At 45.4% G+C, this 17,034-nt stretch overlaps 1 protein-coding gene across 1 annotated transcript in view; it reads right to left on the reverse strand.

Moving 5' to 3' along the window:
• Positions 1-11,757, reverse strand: part of LOC145418268 (uncharacterized) — a 25,808-nt gene extending 14,051 nt beyond the window's left edge. The window contains exons 1-3 of the mRNA XM_080286712.1: positions 11,735-11,757; positions 7,242-7,389; positions 3,855-4,332 (exon numbers count right to left, since the gene is read on the reverse strand). Coding sequence (XP_080142838.1) covers positions 3,855-4,332; positions 7,242-7,389; positions 11,735-11,757 — 649 coding nt within the window. The remainder of the gene's footprint in view (positions 1-3,854; positions 4,333-7,241; positions 7,390-11,734) is intronic.
• Positions 11,758-17,034: the final 5,277 nt, after the last annotated feature.

A 17,034-nucleotide genomic window follows, 5' to 3' on the forward strand; every position in this document is an offset into this window, starting at 1 on the left:
CTGTAGTTAGTCCTACTGGGTCCCCGGAGGATGGCTGCTGGCGTCACTAGCGGGTAATGGCTGTTGCTCCTCCTCAACCTCCCTCATAAATCCTTCAAAATCAAACCTCCCTCATAAATCCTTCGAAATCAAACCTCCCTCATAAATCCTTCGAAATCAAACCTCCCTCATAAATCCTTCGAAATCACACTCAGAATCACTATCTTCGTCCACAGCCATGGAAGGTCCTGCTTCTGCCTGTCCTAGCCCTGTAATCCTCAGCAAAGTGCATGCTTCTCACACTGTTGCCAGAGCCCCGTCTTGTGACTGTGGAAAGTGATCGCTGTCGCTGACTCGGTAGAGAATAAGGAGAAGCAACTTTGTTTATAAACTGGTACGCACGCCGATGAGAAGGGTTTCAAAACGATTGATATTTATTCTAAAATATTAATATGTATTCAGTGTCAGGCTAAATGTTCAATGCTGTAGTACGATACATTCTCTGTCGAGTCGCCTGGGTTTTGGTCACACTGTTTTCCCCGTCGTATGCTCAGCAGGAATCCATCCAGATGAATTCCAAATGCCCGTGGTATCGTCACCAATTTTACCACGTTACCGTTCCGATTTACCATCGTATCCTCGGCAAACCTGGTATGAAGTGCCGTGTGATAGCCTTCGGCTGCCAGGAACTTGTCTTAAGTTTTTTATTATGATCACGTTGGCTTCATTCATGTCCTAGGCCTTGGCAATGACAACTTTCCTCTCCCCTTTCTTCTTCCTCTCGATGCTTTCTAGCTTGGTGGCCTGAGGGAGGTGCCGATGCTTCTTGGGGTTCTCAGAAGGCTTCCTAGGCATCGTGAGCATGGTAAAATGCAGTAACAAGGGCAGAAAATGCAGCAAGAAAAAAGCACCTTCCAATGCAATTATGCGACTGAGTAGCTCTGTGGCAGGAGAAATGTAAACAAAACATCACGTGACACAAGAAGCGTTTTTAATTGGGCGGCATCACGATCACGTCACGATAGCGGGCGGGGAAGGCTACTTGATCAGAAGTTTTTCATTGGCTATCATCATCATGGGAATGTCCAGTATGACCGTGTTGGACCAGGGGTGATCGTGCTAGAGTGAACTCTGCGGATTTCGTCCACTTCTCGGAGCTCTGTGCGTGTTATGCTAACACACTCGTGTTGCAGTAATTAAATCGTATTAAATAATACTAATTAATTGCTCTCCGTGCTGGACCCGAATCGTGCTGGACTAACGCGTGTTGGACGCGAGGGTACTGTATATATATATATATATATATATATATATATATACAGTAGAAGTCCGATTTTTCGGCATCTATGGGACCAGGCTAGTGCCGAAAAATCAAAATTGCCGAATTATCAAAAACCCTACCCACTCAATACCTTTTATGTTTCGGTGAACACTATCATCACTACTCATATCATTACAAATGTGTTTGGAGAGAGTACTGTATACTGTCTGATACTTAGATGAATATGAAAAATAAAGAAATTAGTGAACATACTGTATATAAATGTAATGGTACAGTAGGCCTACAAGTTCACATGCACTTACCTAAACTTATAGAAGGTTCCTTATTTACATATGTACAACAGAAGGGGTTGATTGGAGTCTGCTACTGCTGGAAGAAGTCCCCAGCAGTAGAGGATCATCATGGAGAATTTCAAGACTGACGAAAAAAATCGGAAAATCTGCCGAACGATCAGAGATTTTCGTAAATGGGACTATTTCTCAAAACTGCCGAAATGTCAGATTTGCCAGGGAATTGGATGCCGAAGAATTGGACTTTTACTGTATATATATATACTGTATATATGGGAGGAGGCTGTAGCACGAGCCGAACAGGGTGATACTCCCGAGGGGAATGGGAATGCTGGTGATAGGGAGAGCTGGAGCTCCTGTTTCACTAGGTATCTAACCATCCCCCTTTGCTGACCTTTTCAGTGTGACAGTAACATGGATAGTAGACTAGCATACTCACCCAAACATTTCCATTAACCATCTTATGCACTACACCACATGCACTTTACATTTCACACAACGCATCCCACTACGTTACAGGGGTTGGCACCTGCAAGGGGATGCGGCCAGAAAACTTTGCCTCCGCTACCTAGTGGCGGACTTCTGGGGGGGGGGGGGTTCCGCCAGCATATATCATGAGTCCAGGGCGAGATGGGACTCAAGCCTGTGCTACAGGGTACAGGGCAATGCAAATTATGCGACTGAGTGGCGCTGTGGCGGGAGAAATTTAAACAAAACGTCACATGAGAGCAGAAGCGTTTTTAATTGGGCAACATCACGATCATCTCACGATAGTGGGCGGGGTAGGCTACTTGATCGGAAGTTTTTATTGGCTGTCATCATCACGGGAACGTCCAGTATGACCGTGTTGGACCAGGGGTAATCGTGCTAGAGATGAACTCTGCGGATTTCGCCCACTTCTCAGAGCTCCGTCCGTGTTATGCTAATGCACCCGTGTTACAGTAATTAAACCAAATTAAATCTTACTAATTATTGCTCTCCGTGCTGGACACGAATCGTGCTGGACAAACGTGTGTTGGACGTGAGGGTACTGTATATATATATATATATATATATATATATATACAGTATATATATATACAGTAGAACCTCGGTCCTCGAACACAATCCGTTCTGGAAGGCTGTTCCAGGACCGAATTGGTCGAGGACCAAACTAATTTTTCCCACAAGAAATAATGTAAATCATTTTAATCCGTTCCAAGACCCCAGATGCTTACCTGTTTAAGTTTCAGCACTGGTACCAGTGCTTTCCTTTACGAGATGACTGTATATTTCTCTTGCCTTTTCAAAAATTATATACTCACTAACACTGTCTCCTGCTAACTGTTTCTCAATGATGAAGATAAGCAATAATTTTTCCACTTCTTCAATTATTTTCAGCACTACTTTCCTCTTTTCACTGCCAGTAGCTGTTCTGGATGAACTTGCTTTCTTTGGAGCCATTATTAGGGGCTAATACTGCACTGAATCAAGAAAAATGTGAAGCACAGCAGGACGACCACGTTGACAAACAACAAAGGTGGATGCATTACTGTCGGTCGGCCAGCTTCCCTTCGTTTGGCTACGTTCAGGTTGGTCGAGGTCCGATATTTTGGTCGACCTCTGGAGCAAAAATTTCTTGAATTTTTTGGTCGAGGTCCGATTTGTTCGACATGTGAGACGTTTGAGGACCGAGGTTCCACTGTATATATATATATATATATATATATATATATATATATATATTCATCCAACCATCCATCATCCAATCCTACATTGCCCCACGAGAAGCATTGGAGACCGGGACTAGGCAAGTTGGTCCTGACATTTACGATGAGAGTGACCAGCCTCACTCATCCCTGGCATTATGTAAGCAATAAACCCCAACCACCCCTTTGATATAAACCTCCACCAGCTCAACCCGACTCGGGTGCCGTAATTACCCAATAAACCACCAGGCGCCATTATTTGATTGTATGGTTACCATCCAGCATAGTAAATGGTTTCCTGGTGTACACTCAGAGCTAGACAGGCTGTGGCTACTAAACCCCAAATTATACTATTCCAGGATGCTATACGGCTATGTCTTATTCTCTTCATCAGCAACTAATGGTAATGGAAGTATTCTACTGTATAGAAGAGATGGTTGCTGACATGTAACACAACAAGCTGTATTGTACTTAAAATTACTGACATATAACACAATGATACTGTACTTAAAATTACTGACATATAACACAATGATGCTGCACTTAAAATTACTGTGACATATAACACCATGATGCTAAACTTAGAATTACTGTGAAAAACTCAAAGCATCTTACCTTCCACTGATGTTTTGACTTTTTTGAGTGGCACAGCTTCATTCTGATCCCCCAGGAATTTTCTCTTAGGTCCATGTATGACTGTATTAGCATTTGTCTGTGAAAGAGCACTGGCACACTCATCATGTGTTTCCTTTGGGGAGACACTAGATTCAGCACTGACTTTGTTGGAATACTCATTAGAGCCATCACTTTGTTCCTGAAGAGCTTTCCCTGGAACAGCACTTAGTTTCTTGGAGGAGTGGCTAAGACCAGCACTTTGTTCGCTGGAATGGGCAGTAAGGCCTTCAAAGCTATTTGGAGAAGATTTGCTAGGAATGGCATCATTCATGCAATCTTGCATGTCCCTGGTTATGCTCTGGTTTGTTGCTCCCTCCTGTGTCTTGATGGCCACATTCTGGTACACGTAGATTTGCTCTCCTTGTTTTCCACGACGGCACTTGCTGTTTCGAAACCGTGACTGCAGGATTTTTCCAAACTGTTGGTGAAAGATTACATTAACAGATGAAATACTATGGGCAGCATTGCTGTCTAGGGAAATACAGTATCTACCCATTCATCCATCATCCAATCCTATGTTGCCCCATGAGGAGCGTGGCAGCCCAGGGTTAGGCAAGTTGGTCCTGACATTTTTTTTTTTTTTTTGAGCCCGCAAAACTGTTCCTTCCAAGAGAAAAACAAAATACAGGAGAGAGCCAAATTCAAGATCCATCCATTTCGAGATGCCTGGACACACTACATTTGAAAGACTGGAGATCATAGGAAGCAGGAAATACAGATAGAGGGAGACAGTTCCAGAGTTGACCTGTTGCATAAATGAAGGACTGGGAGTAACGGTTAACTCTTGCATTAGAGAGTTGGACAGAAAAGGGGTGAGAGTTTGCTGCTAGACGGGTGCTATGCACCCTTCGTAGAAGTGGAGGAATGCATGCAGACAGTTCAGAGGAACAGTGACCATTGAAGTAGTGATAGAAAAGAGATAAAGATGCAACAGTGCGGCGAAGAGACAGAGGTTGAAGGGAGTCAGTATGAGGGGGAGAGTTAATGAGATGAAAAGCCTTTGACTCCACCCTATTGAGAAGAGCTGTATGTGGGGAGCCTCCCCACACATGAGAGTTGTACTCCACACAGGGGTGGATAAATCCCCTGTATAGAGTCAACAATTGTGCAGGGGCAAAGAAGGAACGGAGTTGGCTTAGCACACCCAATCGCTTGGAAGCAGATTTTACAAGAGATGTAATAAGATCTTTCCAAGATAAGTCCCGAGCAAATGAAACCCCAAGCATGTTCAAGGATGATGCAGGATTAAGATGAGTATTATTAAACATAAGTGGGTATACCTGTGGAAGATTTTGTCAGGTTGATAGGTGCAAAAACTGAGTCATTGATGCATTAAAAACAACCAGATTATTTTTACCCCAGTCAGAGATACGAGCCAAGTCGACATTAGGTGTGCCATAGCCTCATCCCTTGCCTGCTGAAGTAACTGCTGAGATGGACGTTGTGGAAATAGAATGGAAAGGTAAAGGGTGGAGTCATCAGCGTATGAGTGGATAGGATTAGATGTACAGCTTAGAAGGTCATTGATGAATAAAAGGAAGAGAGCTGGTGATGGGACAGAGCCCTGAGGAACACCACTGTTAACAGATCTAGGAGAACGATAGCCATCTACAACAGCGGCTATAGAACGACGAGAAAGGAAGCTAGAGATGAAGGCACAGAAAGAAGGATAGAAACAGTAAGAGGGCAGTTTGGAAATTAAAGATTTTTGCCAGACTCGATCAAAAGCCTTTGAGATGTCAAGTGCAATGGCAAAGCTTTCGCCAAAGTCCCGAAAGGAGGATGACCTGGAGTCAGAAAGGTAGGTGAGATCGGCTGTGAAGCATCCCTGATGGAACCTAAACTGACGATCAGAAAGAAGGTTGTGATAGGAAAGATGCTTTAAAATTTTTCTATTAAGAATAGACTCAAAAACTTTTGATATACAGGATGTTAAAGCAATTGGGTGATAGTTAGAGGGTTGGGAATGGTCACCCTTCTTTGGGACTGGCTGAATGAGAGCAAACTTCCAGCAAGAAGGAAAGGTACAAGTTGACAGACAAAGGTGAAAGAGTTTGCCTAGGCAGGGTGTAAGCACAGAAGCACAGTTCTTGAGAACAACAGGAGGGACTCCATCAGGCCCATATGCCTTATTAGTACTGAGGCCAGCAATGGCAGAAAATACATCAGCTGAAGAAATTTTAATGTTAGCCATGAGGAAGTCAGAGGGGGGAAGTGATGGAGGAACAGCACAGGAATCGTCTAAGGTGGAATTGGAGGAGAAAGTCTGAGCGAAGAAATCTGCTTTATCAGTAGAAGAAAAAGCTACAGAGCCATCAGAGTAGAAAAGAGGAGGGAAGGATGATGAGGTAAAGTTGTTAGAAAGGTTTTTGGCAAGGTGCCAGAAGGAGCGGGAAGAGTTTGAGTTGGAGAGTTGAGAACATTTTGTACGGATGAAATTATTTTTAGCAGAGCGAAGAACAGACTTAGCACGATTCCGGGCAGAAATGTATAAAAGATGTGATTCAGAGGTGAGTTGGCTCCTGTACCTTTTATAAGCCCTCTCCTTGTTGCGGACAGCATTAGAACAAGCGTGATTAAACCAAGGCTTTCTTGCGTTAGTCAAAGGATGAGGGTAACCAGCCTCACTCATCCCTAAGTGGCATTATGTGAGCAATAAACCTCAACCACCCCTTGGATATAAACTTGCACAGGCTCAATCTGATTGGAGCACCTTAATTACCCACTAAACCACCAGGCACCATACTGTTGTTAAATAGTTACCACCCAGAGTAGTAAATAGTTTCCTGGCATACAGGAAACTACAGTATTTGGCTTGTCACTCAGGGTAGAATCACCCATAGGCAGAAGGAAGAGGAAAGAATGAAGGAAATAAAGCCAGAAGAGGAAGGAAGGAAAGAAGGAAGAGAGGAAAGGGCAGACACTCGAGAGCAGCACTATATCAAGTGAGTGGATGGAGGGTACCCCCACTACGACAGCATTTAAAATTACATGGTTAATGTCTGAATACCTGAATGTAATAACTAGCTCATGATGATGAGCCTAACTGTGATCACATCATCACCATCCTACACTAATTTGCACGTCCACTGAGGACAGAAAGATCCACTGGACAGCTCTGATCATACGGGGATACAGGAATTGCCAAGTGAATGGTATGGAAATATACAAAGAATGCACAAAGAAAAGAAGGTATGTGAAAGTGAAATAAGGGTAATGATGGTAAGGCAAGACCTTACATGGTATGGAAAAGGGAGTTTTTTAAATTCTAAATTTAATTCATTTACTATATAACAGAATTAACAAAGAAGTTTAATGTTGCAGTACCTGGCCGATATCCATATAGTCATTTGGGTTCTCTGAAATGTATGTGTTATACAGTTCTGACACAGGTGTGTTGACTCCTGGGCAGCTCACCAATCTGCTGTCTGCCCATGCCTCACACACCACACGCCAACCACTCCTTGCACCTTGACTGAAAAATCAAGTAGTGAATGTCTTTAACATTGCTTCAGGTTTACATGCATCGACTAACGAAGACAGCAAACTTTACCTGAGGTCTAAGTTTGGGAAACATACAATGTAATGAACAAGCCTTCAGTCCTGGGCTAACAGGGGAAAAAAAAAAAAAATCAATGGGGGAAAAAAAGTCAAAATTTCTATTTTTGTTAGAGTTGGCAAAAATTGTTCTTAATTCATCACTGACACTATGCTCTAAATAAACTCATCTTGTGATAGCAGGCATAGTTAAGATTTTTATTGCTTTCAGTGCCAAGGCAATAGTGATTCAACTATTTATCCATCATCCAATCTTTTTTTGTCCTATCATGAGTATGAGTCCAAAGATAGGCTACTCGGTCCAAACATTAAGGCAAAGGTGACCAGCCTCACTTTCCCCTGAGTGGCACTATGTGTAAAATAAACACCAACCACACCATAAATATAAAACTTTACATGATCAATCTGGTTGTAGTGCCATTACCCACTAAACCACCAGGTACCATTTGGTTAAGTTACCACCCAACATAGTTAATGGTTTCCTGGTTCAGGGGAACCATCTGGCTTGTCACTCAAAGGAAGCACTACATCCAGCAAGTGGATGGTGGGCACCCCCATCTACCAAAACAGCTCACACAACTACAGCAATATTGTATAACTAGACAGATATGCACTGTCCTACTGTTTTTGTAATTCAGAGTAATTTTACATAATTTATTTACGTAAGTCAGATTATTGCAGGTGGGGGTGCTCATCATCCACTCACTTGACGTAGTGCTGCCTACTTCATCCTTCATGCCCATTATTAATTTTCTGGATCTGTCTTCCTCTTATTTGTTCCATCCTTTCTGTCACTAGCTATTAGGACACTCTTCTTTCTACTTCAGGTGGCTCTACACTGAGTGACAAGCCAAATGGGTGCATGTAACTCAGGAAACCATTTACAATGCTGGAGGGTAGCCATGCAGCCAAATAACAGGGTGACATGGAGCCTACTATGGTGCTGGTATCCCCTGTTAACTGGGTGGAGATGCAGTGTTTAACAAGATACCAAACTTTCACAATGATCCCCACACCACCCTGTGGTGAAGTGCTGTTGATTCACTGCATGGGATGGCCCTGCCCTGCCTGCAGTTGACAGGTCTGCTCAGTCAGACAGACTAGAGTAGCACAACAACAATAACAACCACACAATTTACGTACAGTAATCACTCCAATATCCGGATCAATAGAGCCATCGGTAGGTTCGGATATTGGTTTTGTCCGGATATTGGGCCCCAGCTTATGGACTTGTACTTACGGACCCTAACACAGAGAAACACCTATACAACTCCCTCCGGACATGCATAGCACCTATTTAACACCCAAATCACACCAATAAGGCACATAAATGACTGAAATAAATGCAATAGACACATAAAATGTGGGTTTAGAAGTATGTTCATACATTAATAAACATTCTGGTACTTATGGACTCTAACCGAACCTAACCTAACCGAACCTAACCGAACTCTGAAAAACCCATTCCTACTGCACATGCATGAGGTAAGTTTAGTATGGAAAGAAGTACAGTATGACACTTTCTGGTAAGTATAGTATGGGAAAAAATACAATATGAAACATTCTGGTAAATATAGTATGGAAAATAGTACAACATGAAACATTTTGGCTACTTACAGCAAGTCCCTGGCCACCTCGATGAATAACCGCCTCCTCTCGGACTCTGACAGTAAGAACGATTTCCTGAAGCACTTGCACTACACTCTTCCTGAAGTCTTGCACTGAACTTAGTCACTAACACACAGAAGTCCGTTCTTTTCACAGTGTTCACTTTAGTCCAAATAATGTTCCATTAAATTTAAGTGTTGCACATTAACTTTTCCCAAGTTTTTTAAGTTTCCAAAGCCAAAACAAAGAAGGTTAGTTACGTTAAATTTCTTTTCTACTTAGTCTTTTCTCCCAACTTGAAAACCTTAACACAACACACCGTTTTTTTCACTGCACAACACTCAAAATTCCCGTGTGGTCTAGTGGAGAAGTTCTTGCTGTTTATTCACTGTCAGAGCCCGAGAGTATCACTGGCAGGCGTCCAAGGGGTGCATCGGTGGGTAGTGGTGATGGCGTACCGACTACAGAAGACTCTGAAGACAGCCGCAAACTCACGTCGAGCGGTGACTCCACTGTAGCTGATGTGCTGGGCTGTGGCTCGGAGCATGAGGGCCTGTCTTGGGGAGGCAACGGAGTGGAACCAGGGCTTGGCACAGCGGGGGTCACGGGCCTGAAAAAACTGTCAATCGTTGACTGACGCAAGGACCGACGATTCTGGCGATTGATGATGCGCTGCCGGAAAGCACGCACTTCCTCCACGAGTCCCAAGGGCCCCATCTCCCTGTCGCAGTCCGGGTGTTCCAGGTAGTCTAGGACGAACTCTAGATGTTCCCGGAGTGCGCTCAGCTTGGGGATGGCTGGAGTAGTGTCCTGCTGGGCGGAGTCTGCATCATCATCGCCTTCGTCGTCGGAATCTTCAAGTTCGGGACTGACACCAGCAACCGAAGACGCGATCTCGATATCAGACAACGTCTGATACCCAGGATCGCCCTCGTCGTCGTCCAACCACTCACGAACATCGTCCACATCAACATCGTCGCCGTGCGTACGTAGCCGTGCATGGAAGTCATCCACGTCAAACCCTAGGAAATCGTACTCCACATCTGTTCCGAGAAGCAGACGAGACCAACCATTTTCAAGAGTTTTCACAGGGACTTCCTTCCATGCACTAGCCCAGTTGTACAGCGCAGACTTGATGTTGTAGCGGCGAAGGTTTTCCAAAGTCCGCTTGCCTCGAGTGTCACGTCCTTCCCTGCGCTCGTCCTCGTCCTCGAGAACCACCATCACCTCGTCCAGGAACTTCCGACGGTACAGGCGCTTTGTTGCCACGATCACTCCTTGGTCCATTGGTTGAATGAGAGCAGTCGTATTAGGTGGCAGAAACATGCACCTAATACGGCCATTCTCAGCAACCAAGTCCTTGTCGCACGGGTGGGCAGGTGCATTGTCGAGGAGAAGGAGAGCCTTTACCTGGTCGCGAGGAATTCCCAGTGTCTTCGTCTGGTAATGTATGACCTCCTTGACGAAGTGATGGTGAAACCAGTCTTTGAAAATCACAGCTGTGAACCATGCTTTCAAAGAATGGTACCATACGACAGGAAGGACATCCATCACCCCACGAAGGCACCGAGGCTGCTTTGCACGGCCAACAATAACGGGCTTAAGCCGGTGCATGCCGTTAGCATTGGCACAACACAAAGCAGATATCCGTTCCTTAGAAAGCTTGCGGCCAGGTACACGCTTCTCCGTCTCATCGGCGAGAGTGTTCGTTGGCACCGAGCGATAGAATAGGCCAGTTTCGTCAGCGTTATAGACTTGACCGAGAGTGAGGCCCTCCCTGTCGATCAAGCCTTTCACCTTGTGCCGAAACTCGTCCACTCCATCCTCGTTAGCGTCCAATGCTTCGCCATGTGCTTTACGGTTAGTAAGGCCATGTCGCAACTTGAACGCGAAGAGCCAACCCTCGGATGCCTTGAAGTCTAGGGCGTCGTGAAGCCTTGCAAACTTCTCAGCAGCAGCCTTCAGCTCCGTTCCACGTACCATCACACCAGCTGCACGTTGCTGTCGATACCAAATCAACGTGGAGCGGTCGATCTCTGCATACTTGGGAGTAAACATAACCTTCCTCTCCACGTTGCGTTTGCTTCTCGACGAGAAGTCAGCCGTGTACTGCATGAGCTTGTCTCGGGAACGCTTGATATCAAACAAAGTCGACCGGGCCAGGTTGAACTCGCGGAGAATGCGAGAGGAAGACCAACCCGCATCAACCTTCTCCAATATCTCCCGTTTCTTCTCCAGAGTCAACACCACTCTCTTCCTTTTCTCAGGAGGCGGGGCCATCATCACACACACTAAGAGTAGGGCAGAGAGCAGCAGGAGGCCTTGCAGCAAGTACGGCACCACCACAAAAGCGAGCACGTGGGCAGCCATGACGAACAGCGCAGGTCCAGTCGCGGTGAGAGACAGGCGGGAAGTGGGGATGATGCAGCGGCGCTCTATCGGACGTCGGAGGAATGACGAACCAAAACAATGCTCTCACGCGGCGCGCGCGGCAAGTTCAAATTACGGACGGCAAAAAATCGGTTTTTTTTCCAATTTTTTTGGATTTTCGGACCATTTTGGGAATGTTTGATCCCAGGACGATAAGGTTCGGTTAGTGGGGATGTTCGGTTATTGGGCGTCCGGATATTAGAGTGATTACTGTACTAAAATACATTCCAGTGTTGAAGACGGACATCTTCAAATGGTGGCACTGATATACTTGGGTAGAAGAACTGCCTGAATACACAAACGTCTCTCAATTTTCTCCTTGTTCCTCGGAAAGATGATGGTAGATTGCAGGAGAAGGGCAACTTCTGCTTGCAGTCAGTCGGGTGCACATTTCGGATGAGCTTGGGGCAACAAACAACTTTATATGCAATACTAATACCTGCTAATGGTAGCATCTCCCACTGAAGATCTTGGCAACTTCAATGCTGCTAGTTAAGACAGAAGGGCTCATACAAGCTCCTTGATGACTACAGCCCTTATCCCTACATGAAGAATCAACAGCAGGTAGCAACTCTCAGGCATTAATGAAACATCACACTGCTACTGCCCAACACACAGTTAGTACACCCCTTAATCAAGGAAGAGGTGGCTACAGACAAATAGCTTGCTTCCATATCATCCTCCCCTCTGCCATCAGGCTGCCCTTTCTCCCAATGACATAACTCTCACTTGGATACCTCTCAACTCCATCCCCAAATTTCGTGCTCAGTCTCCCTTTCCATCTCACTCACATTCACTCTCCTAGTCATTTTTTTTTTTTTTTTCTCAGGGTGCTGGAGAAGGGCATCTTCATATGGTGGGAATAATAAAGCTGGGCAGCTCTAATGCCTGGTTAAGCAAATGCTCTTCAGCGCCCATCCTATCTCCTGAGAGGGACTTGGCGGACAGCAGGAGAGCAACTTCAGCCTGCAGGCTACTAAGTTCACAGTCAGATGAACCTGAAACTACAGCTACTACTACAACTCTACATGGCAGAACTATCTCAGAGTACTGGGTACTTCAAAACACTTTCCAGCATCTCAACAGTGCCACCACAGTGCTCAAAAACTTCTTCATTAGCTATAATCTTAATGTCTCACATGTAATTCCACATGTTCCTCTAAAAATTCTTTCACAGACAGGCAATGGGGAGTACTGATATTGACTTTATTTACTGTATTCCACATAAGAAACTAAAATCAAGCTAGGCTGGCCTGCATTCTGAGCTACAAATTTTCTTTTCACACAGACTTGTCACCCAGATCACAACTGTAAGCTTACTACATCATTCACATGGACTATCCAAAGAGTTTGGCTGACTTGTCACCTTTCCTCTAACCCTACTGCATGCAAAATGGCTACCAACTGTTGTTACACCCAGGTTTGTGGAGCAAAAGTAGGTGTTATGCTTTAATCAGAGTGTGTGTGTTTGTGTGTGTGTGTGTGTGTGTGTGTGTGTGTGAACAAAATAACACACACAGATTTTATCTGAGTTTAATCAAACTTGGTGGAAGGGTGGAAGAATAGCCCATGAGGAGCCAAATCAAGTGATGACCTAGCAAAATCAACTTAAAACTGTTTTCATCCAATTTACACCAAACCTGAGGGAAGGGTTGGGGGCAAGGCTAGAAATGGAGTGGTACATTACGGTGTAGAGAAATTGGGAGAATCCAAGGCGAAAGTGTCTACAAACAAGTGTCTAAAAAACATTTTTATTTTATATATATATATATATATATATATATATATATATATATATTTATATACAGTAATCCCTCTAATATCCGAACGCCCAATATCCGAACATCCCCACTAACCGGACATAATTGTCCTGGGATCCAATATTCCCAAAATGGGCCAAAAACCGCAGAAAATTTCGGAAAAAATCTGACTTTTTTCCCTCCCGTAATTTGAAATTCTCGCCTGGCGCTGAACAGCCGTTACACCATTGTCCCTTCACCCCTTCCTTCCCCCCCCTCCCCCCTCCCCTGTCAGGGTTGCCATTTGGTATTTTTCATTACCAAGTGTGGGCCAATTTGGTAATGAAAAATTCGTTTGGTAATGAATCAGAATAATGCATTACCAAATGGATTTTTCACATGTATGAGGATACACAGGATAGAGATGGTGGATTGTTTGCTCTCTCTGATTAATCTGCTACCCTACATAGTGTGAAAATAATCAACATGGTGTTAATTATATGGAGAGTGATTACATGTATTTCCACTTGTATATATAATTAGTGAAGAATAAATGCTGGCTTTACGAATTTGGTAATGAAAAGTTAAATTTGGTAATGAAAGTTCAGGAGATTGGTAATGTGGCCGTTGCGATCTGGCAACTCTGTTACCCCGCCAACATCAACAGTCACAGTCTAACAACGATCGAGAGCAGATGCTCATAGTAGTGAAAGCCACAGGTGCTTGTTTTTTGTGAATAAACTGCAATACCTCGCCACTAGAACACACAGGAATTGACAGTGTTGTGCAGTGTTGAGAAATTAGAATTTAGAGTGCAGAGGATTAACTGTGGACTGCAAACTGGCAGTTCAAACCAGTCCAGGAGCATGGGACTTGTAAGTACCCAGAATGTTTAATATTATATAAACTCACCTCTAAAACCTCATTTTATGGTTCTTTTGCATTTATTTCAGTCTTTTATGTCCCTTATTGGTGTGATTTGGGTCTTAAATAGGTGCAATGCATGTCCAGAGGGAGTTGTATAGGTGTTTTTCTGAGGTAGGGGCCTGTAGCTGCTCACCCTCCTGCAGGAGACGGCCGGTAGCCGCTCCGAAGGTGCACCGAGACAGCCACGGCCAGTAGCCGGGCCCTACAACCAGAAACGGCCTGAAGCCACTCCTTCGTCAGGTGCTGAGCCTGGTCCACCCACCCACGACTTGGAGGGGGCCCCCAGCCTGGAGGAGTATTGGAGAGGCCCTGTGACCACCACTGGGCTCTTCTCCCTACAGCTGGTGGAGATACCCCTGATGGACCCCGACACCGGCCAATGCTGCAGCTCACTCCTGATGGCGTCCCCGACCTTCGGGGACCGCAGCTCCCGCGACCTCCTGACCGCCCCTCAGACTCCTGGACAGGGCCTCCCTGCACCCAGACGCCAGAGATCCTCATCCTCCGTCAGGCGCCAGACTCAGAAAGTTCTGGCGGCTGTTCGGCCCCAGCCCAGAGGGCCAGACTCCCACCCCGAGCCCAGAAGCCTCGGGCCCCTACACCCCCAGCAGTTCCGGACAAGAGAGGATGCCCCTATGCGCTGTCCCCTGCCCCCGGGACCTAGCATCCCCTGGTGGATCCAAGCCCTGTCAGTAGGGGGGCTGAGACTCCGCTGCCGCCCTTGCGCCTGACTTTGACACGTTCGAACTTACAGTGAGTGAAAGTGAACACACGCAACATAAAGAATGTAGGAGTGACAGAATAAAGTGAGCCGGTGGTTACAATGTAAAAGAAAATGGTGGAAAAGGTAGGGTAATAGTGAGACAGTGAAGAACGGGTCTACCATAGTGAACAGTGCCGCCGTATCACATGAAGATCATACGTAGGCCCCTGTGTTGAAATTCCAGTACCGCCAGCTACACTCGGGTACATAGTGAAGTACTGTAATAGTGATCTACGGGCCGAGGTACAGTGAACACTCTATCCAACAGTGACGGCACATCTCGGTAAGACCGCGCTTAGGCCCAGTGTATAATAATAACGCTACCCAGGGAAATCAGACAACCACCACCACCGGCCTAGGAAATCTAAACTCCCCCACCAACATAAGTGTCTAGCTCAAGTGTCGCTCGCCCTAACCAATCTGGTCCTGTACAGTATCCTGCATGATACTATTATTCCATATCTGCAGCCCAAGAATTATAATATTGTCCAGTTTATTTGTATTTGTGACATCTGCTTGTTCCTGTGTAAGATTTAGTAATACACATGTAAGGTGTTGCCTTGAGTTTTTGTGTCCTGCCTCTCTCTTATTTGTCTAAGCTTCGGTCTAGAAAAAGAACCCAGCTATTCACTAGGTGCTCTAGGGATGGGAGGCCGACCCTAAAACACCTAGCATTACATCTACACCTCTTGTTATTTTAACACATATATATTTATATTTTTAAACTGACTTCAAGTTGCCAAATTAAATATGGAATAATTTCCGAAGCTGGAAAGGATATAATTAGCTTTAAAAGTTTACTGTTATCCATCCATCCATCCATCCATCATCCAATCCTACACTGCCCCATGAGGAGCGAAGGAGCCCGGGGCTAGGCAGTTGGTCCTGACATTTATGATGAGTGACCAGCCTCACTCATTCCCTGAGTGGTATTACATGAGCAATCAACCCCAACCACCCCTTGGATATAAACCTTCACCGGCTCAATCCAACTGGAGCGCAATAATTACCCACTAAAACCACCATGCGCCAAAATCTGGTTATATGGTTACCACCCAGCGTAGTAAATGCTTTCCTGGTGTACAGGAAACCATTTGGCTTGTCACTCAGTGTAGAGTCACCCACAGGCTCAAGGAAGAGGAAAGAATGAAGGAAAGAAAGAAAAGGGAGTGTGAAGTCACCCGTGGGCAGAATGACAAGGAAAGAAAGACAGAAGAGAATGGAAGGAAAGAAGGATGGAGAGGAAAGGGCAGACACCCGAGAGCAGCACTACATCGAGTGAGTGGATGGTGAGCGCCCCCACCTACTTACTGTTATCAAAGAAAATTAAAGTTGATTATAAAGTTTCATAAAAAGATGAGTGACGTTTGAAATAAATTATCCACCCAAGGTGTACATCCCCGTCCGCATATTGCACTACATCCACGCACGGTGTGCACCTGCGTCCGCATGTTGCGCTATAATATCCACCAATGGTGTACTGCTCGTACACCTACGTCCGCATGTTGCACAACATTACATGACATCGGCGGCCAATCAGCAGCCGCGTATCAAACACACCCTACTTGCCGCATACATCTCAGCTGCACACGTCAAAGAGACTATAGTATTTAAGTGTACCTATGGACGTGTGCCAGCCTCAGCTCTCACACTGTGACGTCCCCAGCTCTCGCCTTGTCCTACCTGGATCCTCTGAATCATTACTCAATAAACCATCTCCATAAATCACCCCTCCTACCTCTTTTCCTGTCGTCTTCTAACTTCCCTTATCGGTACTAACTCTGCTCTCTGGTGAAGTCGGAGATATTTTCTGGACCCCCCCACTACCTTGTTGGGGCCACAGCTATAGCAGTAGCCGGGGGTCCAGGAGATATAGCCGTGCGCCTGAGAGACTCGGCCTTTGCTCTCCAACTTCCTTCCCATCTTGTTTGTGAAAGATTGGGTAGGACTGCGGTCCTAACAATCTGGAACCACCCTGCTCTCACAACAAGTTTCGTGATCAGGGTAACGGCACCAACATCTCATCCTGCACGCCCATTGCACCCCGGGACCTGTGCAAAAGTGAGGTGTTTGGCGTTTTCCTCCCCTGCTATTA

Source organism: Coenobita brevimanus, chromosome 14 (genome assembly GCF_032717465.1).
Source record: "Coenobita brevimanus isolate Jiangsu-jjx chromosome 14, ASM3271746v2, whole genome shotgun sequence".
In the NCBI taxonomy this organism is placed as follows: Eukaryota; Metazoa; Arthropoda; class Malacostraca; order Decapoda; family Coenobitidae; genus Coenobita; species Coenobita brevimanus.